Source organism: Gymnoscopelus braueri, assembly GCF_963280865.1.
Source record: "Gymnoscopelus braueri genome assembly, chromosome: 23".
In the NCBI taxonomy this organism is placed as follows: Eukaryota; Metazoa; Chordata; class Actinopteri; order Myctophiformes; family Myctophidae; genus Gymnoscopelus; species Gymnoscopelus braueri.
The window spans coordinates 31,771,583-31,781,225 of record NC_137625.1 but is presented as its reverse complement, the minus strand read 5'-3'; the positions used below and the strand labels follow the sequence as shown (position 1 = coordinate 31,781,225).

At 41.7% G+C, this 9,643-nt stretch overlaps 1 protein-coding gene across 1 annotated transcript in view; it reads left to right on the top strand.

Moving 5' to 3' along the window:
* The window catches only part of LOC308079980 (neural cell adhesion molecule 2-like), a 195,602-nt gene that overhangs the window by 136,102 nt on the left and 49,857 nt on the right, over nucleotides 1–9,643 (top strand). The window contains exons 5-7 of the mRNA XM_080421658.1: nucleotides 2,147–2,284; nucleotides 6,226–6,343; nucleotides 8,439–8,608. Coding sequence (XP_080277784.1) covers nucleotides 2,147–2,284; nucleotides 6,226–6,343; nucleotides 8,439–8,608 — 426 coding nt within the window. The remainder of the gene's footprint in view (nucleotides 1–2,146; nucleotides 2,285–6,225; nucleotides 6,344–8,438; nucleotides 8,609–9,643) is intronic.

Here is a 9,643-nt window from a genome sequence, read left to right as displayed (position 1 = left end):
AAAAAAGCATATCCCCTTTGTTTTTGCATCTGGGGGCACCACCTCCTTTTTTGTGTAGAAACAGGAACTCGGTTTGGCTCCTCCCCTTTCGTTTATTATACTAACAACAACAACTGACAGATTCTTGAGAGATTACTATACAATAGACAAACAATCCAAACCACAATACAAATTAGACAAGGAATGTGAGTCGGGAGTACAATTACAACAGAATAAAAAAGTAGCCGACTTAAAACAGTTCCTAAAAACTGCTCAGCTAAAATGCTAAATTAATTAATTAGGGAGAGAAACAAACAACATCATTTTTTTTCATATTAATGTAATATTATCAAAATAAAATATTAGGGTAACTTGCTATGCATACCATGTCTAATATTAGTGTTTTTACCAATTAGTTGGAAGCCTTTTCTTGCAATATCCTCACAGCCCACAGTTGTGAGATCCCGGCCCACATTTTGAGAATCGCTGCATAATAGAGTGTTTGATAGAAAATACATTATCAGCTTGGGAAACCAATTTGATCCAATCAGGAGAGAGAACTCATGGAAACATGATAAACAAGTAAGGTTGGAAGTGATGAAACAAATCAATTAGCAGACAAAACTGGGACTGGAACAAGCTGATAAATGGATTCTCTCTCCTCATTGGATGAAATCGGTGTCCCAACTGAACATGTATTTTCTGTTTACTAACAGACCCCTGTTACAGAACAAACACTCTATCAATGATTACTATCACACTATACTGTAGAACTATTGCTGTTTTCAACCAAAAAATAGCCTCACTATGTAACATTTTGAATGAATAAAATTACATTTTGTTCAATATGTAGTGTAGAGTATATATTATGTTAATATAACTTATAAATTGGAGTGGTTGTATTTGGTCTCCCTGCTCTGCTATTGAGACATTTTAGATCGTGTCAAAGGTCATGTCTCACCTAGACACAGGATCTGACACAAATGTTGACCTGATGGTCAAGATTCAATTTATCCCCTGAGCGAGCAGGCAGGCTCAATGGTATAAACGTCAGCACTGGAAACAGCTGGAAACGGGGGTTCAAATCCGGGGTAGAAGAGGAACGTTACATGGTGCTGCTTTAAACACCTGAAAAATTCAAAAAATACTGGAGGGAGGAGGGGGGGGGGTAACAGATGACATTTTGAAAGTAACCTTGGCAAACAATTAGAAAAATGTGAAATGCTAAACTAATGCTAAACTCATCTTGTGTGGCACCGCAATCCCAATTCACTGACTCATTGAAAAGATGCACCAGCGTGCTAAAAGAACACACCACATTCTAGAGGATTATTTTTTTCTCTGCTTTTGTCTGGGCTTCACAATAGAACAGTGAATTCTATGAATAGAAACCTCAGCTCAGCGTATAAAGTTGAACGGAAACCATGTTGTCTTGGAGGAGATGAATAATGTTCCTTTCCCATGTGGCTGGGGGTCTTTTAAAAGGCTGCAGACTGCTGTGTGTGTGTGTGTGTGTGTGTGTGTGTGTGTGTGTGTGTGTGTGTGTGTGTGTGTGTGTGTGTGTGTGTGTGTGTGTGTGTGTGTGTGTGTGTGTGTGTGTGTGTGTGTGTGAAGTTTCCTATCTGTCTGTCTGTCTGTCTGTCTGTCTGTCTGTCTGTCTGTCTGTCTGTCTGTCTGTCTGTCTGTCTGTCTGTCTGTCTGTCTGTCTGTCTGTCTGTCTGTCTGTCGTCCGTCCGTCCGTCCGTCCGTCCGTTTTTTGCTTTATTGCTTTAAAATATATCTATATTCAAAGATTTGCTAAAGAATTCACAATTTTTCTAAAATCTACAAGCTCATAGCATGGCAAGTGACGCGCTATGAGCTTGTATGGTTATAGTGGTTAAAATCTAAAGTGACACAGATACTTTCCCGGTTTTAATGGGTTCATTTGTTCTTCCTGTTGAATGGCATGACTTACTCTCTCTCTCTCTCTCTCTCTCTCTCTCTCTCTCTCTCTCTCTCTCTCTCTCTCTCTCTCTCTCTCTCTCTCTCTCTCTCTCCTCTCTCCCTCTCTCCCTATCTCTCTCTCCCTCTCTCTCTCTCTCTCTCTCTCTCTCTCTCTCTCTCTCTCTCTCTCTCTCTCTCTCTCTCTCTCTCTCTCTCTCTCTCTCTCTCTCTCTCTCTCTAGGCAGGTACCAGGTCCTGCCCAATAACAACCTTCAGATTGATCAGGTGACCAAGGCAGATGAGGGCGTGTACCGCTGTGAGGCCAGCGTTGAGGCGCGCGGTGAGATCGACTTTGTGGACATCGCTGTGGTCGTCAACGGTGAGCCGGGTTCCAGAACCATACAGTACAGCAGTGGTTTTCAACCTTTTCAGGCTTCGACACCCCAAAATAGTCATATTTGAACTGGGGACCCCCCACCCTGACAAGCACCTGGAATTGAATGAGTTGAGGCAATACATTTTGTTTGACTCGGTAACGCAGAGTCAAACATCTCTCAACGCCTCACAAATCCTGTGTCTAAGGTTGAACACAACTTTTTATACAAACCTGTTTCTGGTTAAGACACAAAGTTTGACCTGAAGGTAAAAATTCTGTCTGAAGTAAGCAATGGTTACATTGAGACCGGGTTCAAACCTGGGCAGAACAGGAAAGTTACATACTACTGTAGTGCATCTTTAAGTAAGAACTGGAACAATGACAGTGTTTTCTCAGAGTTTTCACAGTGTAGAAAGCTGTGATTTCACTCTGTAAGGGTCCAGTCATTCATTCTGAAATATACTGCACTCCAGCTTGTATTGAAATATTGCACTTTTGCTAGCTATTGTGAAATATTGCACTCCACTCTGCAGACTCAAATATGACATTATTCATTTTTTGGAGGAACTGAGATGTAAACTGTGGCTGAACGAAACAGGAGCTGCTTATTTGAACAGACAAGTCAACTCTGACATCATAAGCTCCATTGCAGTTGTGTAAAGTAACTAAGTACATTTACTTAAGTACTGTACTTAAGTGCAATTTCGAGGTATTTTTACTTTACTGGAGTATTTCCAATTTTCTATACTTTTACTTCTACTCCATTACTCCATTAATAGGCAAACATTATACTTTTACTCCACTACAATTATTTGAAAACTTTAGTGACCACTTCAGCCTTTTTTTAACTTTGGCTATTTGAAAATAGCTGATCTACAAGCTCACAACGCATAGCGACGCGACGCGTTATGTTATGTTAAGTTCTCCCACACAACTATCCTTCTCCGTTCTCTACACTAGCTCCCCGTAGCGGCTCGCATCCAGTTTAAGACCCTGGTGCTAGCCTATAGGGCAGTGAAAGGAACAGCTCCTTCTTACCTCCAGGCTATGGTCAAGGCTTACACCCCTGCCCGGCCACTTTGGTCTGCCGCCTCGGGGCGACTGATTGCCTCGTCGCTCAAGGGTCCTTCTGGCCGATCTACACGGTCACGTCTCTTTTCTGTTTTGGCCCCACAGTGGTGGAATGAACTCCCTACTGATGTCATGAGTCACTGCCCATCTTTCGCCGCAGGCTGAAAACCCACCTCTTCAGGAAACACTACCCTTCTTCTTTGCCTTGCCTACTTGTTGTTAACTAGTTGTACGAGCTCTTGTTTTATTGTTTTTATTGGATCTTGTTTATTCGATACACACTTATTTGCTTTAGCTCTTGCTCATTTGATGTTCCTATTTGTCTCATCTGTTTAGAAAGTAGGTATAGCTGATATATTGCACTTTTACCTTAGCGCTAGGTATACTCTTAGTTGCTTGTTCTAGAAGAGAATGCACTTAAGACTTCTGGTGATTAGTAGTTTTGTTCCTTACCTACAGTATGTTGAATGCACTTAGTGTAAGTCGCTTTGGATAAAAGCGTCTGCTAAATGACTGTAATGTAATGTAATGTAATGTTATGAACTTATAGATCTGCTTTTTTCAAAAGATTTTTATACATTTAGAAAACTTGTGAAATGGGACATTCTGCATACTGTAATGAGTAGAGAGAGTACTGTTACTTTTGGTACTTTAAGTATATTTTGATGCCAATACTTTTGTACTTTCACTGAAGTACATTTTGATTACCGGCCGATGTACACCAGACTTTTCAAAGCGAGCATATGCGTGGCGCGTACAGTGCGTTTGTTTAGATCCAACTGATATCAATGATACCGCGGCTACACCAGGCGCGGGGATACACGAGTCCCGCATACGCAGACTTAAAAATAGGACTGGATCTAAAAGTGCGTGTATGCATGTGTGGGCGAAAATTCTCTGGTGTAGATCGGCCGTCAAGTACGTTTACTTGTAACAGAGTACATCTACATTGTGGTATTGATACTTTTACTTAAGTGAAAAATACTTCTTCCACCACTGATTAGTGTTAATATCTCTCTCTCTCTCTCTCTCTCTCTCTCTCTCTCTCTCTCTCTCTCTCTCTCTCTCTCTCTCTCTCTCTCTCTCTCTCTCCCTCTCCCTCTCACCCTCTGACTGTCTGTCTTCTCTGTGTACACTGTCTGTCTGTCTGTCTGCGTGCGTGCGTGCGTGCGTGCGTGCGTGCGTGCGTGCGTGCGTGCGTGCGTGCGTGCGTGCGTGCGTGCGTGCGTGCGTGTCTCTCTCTCTCTCTCTCTCTCTCTCTCTCTCTCTCTCTCTCTCTCTCTGGGATTTTCTGGGATTGAGATTTTCAATTAGTGAAGCTCTCTCTGGGCTCTGTGGCCTCCACAAAATCGAAGGGTGTCATTTTCATTTCACCATTTGTCCTCATTTGCAGCGGTAAGTGAGTCACCTGAAACTGGTGGAGTGATTGAAATGCAATCTCGCTAAAGCCATAAGCACCACACGTTGCGCACGAGCAGTCGCAATATTGACTCGGCCTATGTAATTCTCTCCCACTTAATAATGTAATAGCAGCACTACTTTATACCCCAAAAGAAATATGAATTGCATTTAATTTAGCACACCGCTTGCTTCGGTTTTGTGGAGGATCCAATAAGCTCGCTCAATGAGGCACAACCGATTACTCCAGCCCGCGTTTTACCCAGATGAAGCTGAGCAGACCGCCACGCTTGAGTCTGGTCATGTCATTATGTTTAAGCCTACAAGTAAAATAAATATGTATACATTTTTCAATAATATCAAACATTGATCCTTTGTCTGCCTGCCAATCACTGCTGTGCTCAAGGCCATTAATTTGATTAAACATAATATATATGTTTGTTTGATTAATTAATTCAAATGGGTTTCTATTTCTGACAATGACATGCCCATAGTAGGAGCACCATGAGTTGAATGTGAATACAATAAATAATTAAATAAATACATATCCATCCATCCATCCATCCACCCATACACCCAGCCACCCACCCCCCTTTCCAATCCCCCCCTGCCACCTCGTTAGTGAGTGTGAATTAATTTGAATTTGAGTTTGAATCCGACTCATGTAATTTCTCTCATGTCTCCCCTCTCTCTGCCCTCGGTTTCCTGTCTCTACACTCTCCCCTCTAAATAAAGCAACAAAAAAGCCTAAGAAAAAATCTCTCTCCTGGGAGATTTTCAGTGGACTCCACGTTACCTCGGGAGGGTTATTGGGGTGTCTCTCATTCTGTTGATCCCTCAGGCTCAGCTGTGAAACCTGCCCTGAGGAGACAGAATGACAGCGGTGTAAAGTAACTAAGTATATTTACTCAAATACTGTACTTAAGTACAATTCTGAGGTATTTTTTTTTACTTTACTGGAGTATTTCCTTTTTCAATACTTTCACTCCACTACTGTATATCTCAGAGGCAAATATTGTAATAACATTGTGCTCCACTACAATGATTTGAAAACTTTACTTTGTAGATTTCGATTATTATTACAAAACATACATTAACCACTTCAGCCCTATATATTTGTCTATTTGAAAATAGCAGATCTACAAGCTCACAATGATTTGTAAATATTTTTGAAAATTTGTGAAAATGGACATTCTGCATAATTAGTACTTTTACTTTTGACTTTTAGAGTAAATTTTACGTTATGGTTTTACCAGTTGGTTTGGGAACCTGACGGTCAAGTATAAATCTCAAATCCTTAGTTTGGTTTGAACGGCAGGGAAAATGATGGGAACGCCTACCCCCATTACCCCCCAAAACATCTTTGATCGGGAGTGGAACCCGCGACACGCTGTCAGGCGGCATTAGCAGCCTAGGTGCCCAGGCGGCTACGCCAGCCCCGTGCAGGTTTTTAAAATGTTGCGTTTCTCTTCTAGTGCCTCCGGTTGTGTCGGTGTTCCTGCCCTCCTTCAATGCCACCGCTGACTACCAGGAGTCAGTCACCTTCACCTGCATCATATCTGGATCTCCTGAACCCCAGGTGACCTGGCACAGGTAACTGTTTATAGTTTATAGTTGATTAAATAGATCCCCAATAGCTGACACCGGGGCGACAGCTAATCTTCCTGGGGTCCATAGAAGACACATACAAATTATAAAAAACATTAAAAAAGTGATGATAATATAAGGACACATTCAAGTATCTGACAATGTATAAAGTCACCATACCAACTTTGTTGAGGCAGTGTTGTGGTGTTTTAAAAACATGTTTTATTTTTTCTTCATTTCCTGAAAAGTTAATATTTGTTTTGGACATAGTTGGTTTCTGCCCGACAGCAGAGACATACTAAAACAGATAATGCTGACAGAGAGTTGGTGGGGATATCAGCTGTTAAGATGGACAGCTGCAGTCAAGTCAAACTAGCACTTTATATGAACGGTTGCCGACAATGCATTTAGACTGAGTACAACAAGGCCGAATATGAGGAAAATAAATACACACTTGACAGCCTACAAAATGTTGCTGCTACAATTATAAAAAGGGGTGAAAATTCCATTGTGACCTTGTACATCTTTGCCGAACGTTCGTTGTTCGCTTATTATGATGTGCCCAGAATAGAGACGATTGTGTGATGTGGCGAGAAAAAAAGGAAATAGAATTCAGTGTCGCTCAGTGGAGCGACACAGTGGTTTCATTTTCTCCCCGGCTCAACAGATACGTATTATTGCCTGGCTTTGCAGTTTCCACCAACCATCTTCAATTATCTAGCACATCCTCTGCTTGTGTGTGTGTGTGTGTGTGTGTGTGTGTGTGTGTGTGTGTGTGTGTGTGTGTGTGTGTGTGTGTGTGTGTGTGCGTGTATGCTAGCGTGCATGTAGTGTGTACTTGTGCACGTGTGTAGTGTGCACATAATGGTGTGTAAGTGTGAAGTGTTTCCCCAATGTATTTAGTGTTGGTGCCGCACTGTTGCTTTTTCAAGCAGCACATTTCCATTTTCATGATGAAAACATTTAGAACCCACCACCATTTTTTTATGACGCGTATCTGTCTGCTGAAAACAACCTTATTGACCTTGTGCTGGAGTGTAGTGGAAAGACGGAGAAACGCTGCACAGTTTTCAATACTCATTGAATTTGTTCTACTCTATTAAAGTGTTCTTTGCCTCAGGAGTCGAAGCCAAGTTATACAGTTGGTCAGTAACATCCCTGGACAAAAGTAGTCATGATTTGTTAGATAATAATATTTAAAATTGCATCATTATTTGCAAGCAACATTTTACTGGGGAAAGGGGCCAGTAGTGGCCTTTGTGTTAGTGAGGGAAATCTTTAGCAGGGATCTAACAGCATAGAAAGTAGGATTTTCTGGGGATGGGTTGACATACTGTATGAACTATTGAGAAAAAAATTAAGCATTTTATGTCTGTGTGGCATGGACAGCGCACAGATGCTACGTTCACAAACTATTAGTTTTTCTGCTCGGGGTGGGAAAAAAAGGTGTATTCTCACAGAGATACGTTGTATATAGGGTAACCAGATATCTCGGTTTGGCACACGTGTGTTGTGTAGACAGTAAAAAGGATGGACAACGTTACGCCCATAGACCCTAACTGAAGCCTATTTTTCAACTATTTCAAATCTGCCATCTTTTTATATCCTATGCACTCGGAAATGAATGCTATTGGTTGGGACCAGAGTGGGGGTGGGGGAATGAATGCTATTGGTTGTGTAGCTTGTCAATCCCTTGTCATCACAAGGTAGCCACACATTTACCATTTACCACACCCCTCTACAGCATATACTTTATCATCAATTTTAAATTACAAAATGCATGGTGATTGAAAGAAGACTTTAAAGTAGCGACTGGAAGTATAAGCTATAGTATTTATGACAATGTTTATTAAGGTAATAAAATCAAGTGTAAAGTTCGGCAAAAACCCATCTGCTTGAATGCCATTCAAAGTTTCCTAGGGAATTATGGGCATCACTTCCTGTCGTCAGTCTGTCCAGAATGACTGACAACAGGAAGTGATGCCCATAATTCCCTCAATGGCCCGCATGCGACACTGGAAACTCGTGGATATAGCCTCAATTTAGAACTCGGAAGCTGGCCCCTTGGTCCTCACCCTCATTTCTTTCTCTCGTTGTCCAGGAGAGGGCAGCAGCTGCAGCAGTCGGAGCAGTATGTCTTCAGCAGTCTGGAGGGTGGACGGAGCACGTTAACCATCCACAATATCAGACAAGACGATGGCGGAATCTACTCCTGCAGGGCCACCAATAAGGCCGGGTTCCAGGAACGAGAGCTGCTCCTCAAAGTGTTTGGTAAGTATATCCTATATAGGCTGCAACACACTCTAAACAAACAAGACTTAGGAAGGCCTTGCCGAAACCAAAGAACGTTTTACCAGGATGAAAGTGTTTTATGCCAGTCTGTCGCCATTTAAAGAGTGTGCTATCTCTCTACATTAATTACAGTTATTGCCATCTGGTTGTGTTTGTTGTAATATATTTATATGTGTAATGACACATACAAGACGAGTGTGACAGTAGGCTGTTTATGTTCTGTGTGGTGCCGGTGCAGAAGAGCAATGAGGGACAAAATACAGACAGCTGGTATGGACGCACAATACAAGAAAGCGAAGCGAAGCAACAATACATTACATTGTAGTCACACAGAAAGGGATTATCAGCAGCCAACATTTCTTCAAAACAATCCAAGGTATGTTGCTGACATATTGCGGAAATTGCGGAAATAAAACAATATACATCACAAGCACATTGAGTGTCTGACTAATGACACATGGGGCCCTATTCTGCATGTCTTAAGTACCAGTACCACCTGGAGCCGTGGCCAATGCTGTTTGGCTATTTTGAGTGGCCGAACAGCATTGGCCACACCTCTCCAGGTCTTAAGTTAAGTCATAAGACCTGGTTAAGACACGCAAAATAGGGCCCATGATGTTCTGTCAGAACTTCAGCTTGGTAACATCTTGTAGGTGCAAAAACTACCGAACAAAGTTCTGAAAGACACCGCCGAAGTTATGACGTCGGTTGGAGTATGCTGCAGCCTTACAGTCACAGGTGTCAAATAATGACCAATGAGATTGCATTGATGAATGTCTTAAAGGGACTACACCATGAATTAAAAAAATAATAATAATATTTAATATCATATTGTTTATGTCCCTGAAACGTTTTTCAAAAGGTTTGAACCTAAATCAAGCCTCAGATAATACTCATTCCAACTAACTTCTCTCTGGCTTATAAAGCACTTTCGCCTGCAATACCACATTGTCCTGTTTGGCACGGGCGCTATTGAGCCAGTTTGTATGCATGTTATCTCCTGGTTCTGTGTGG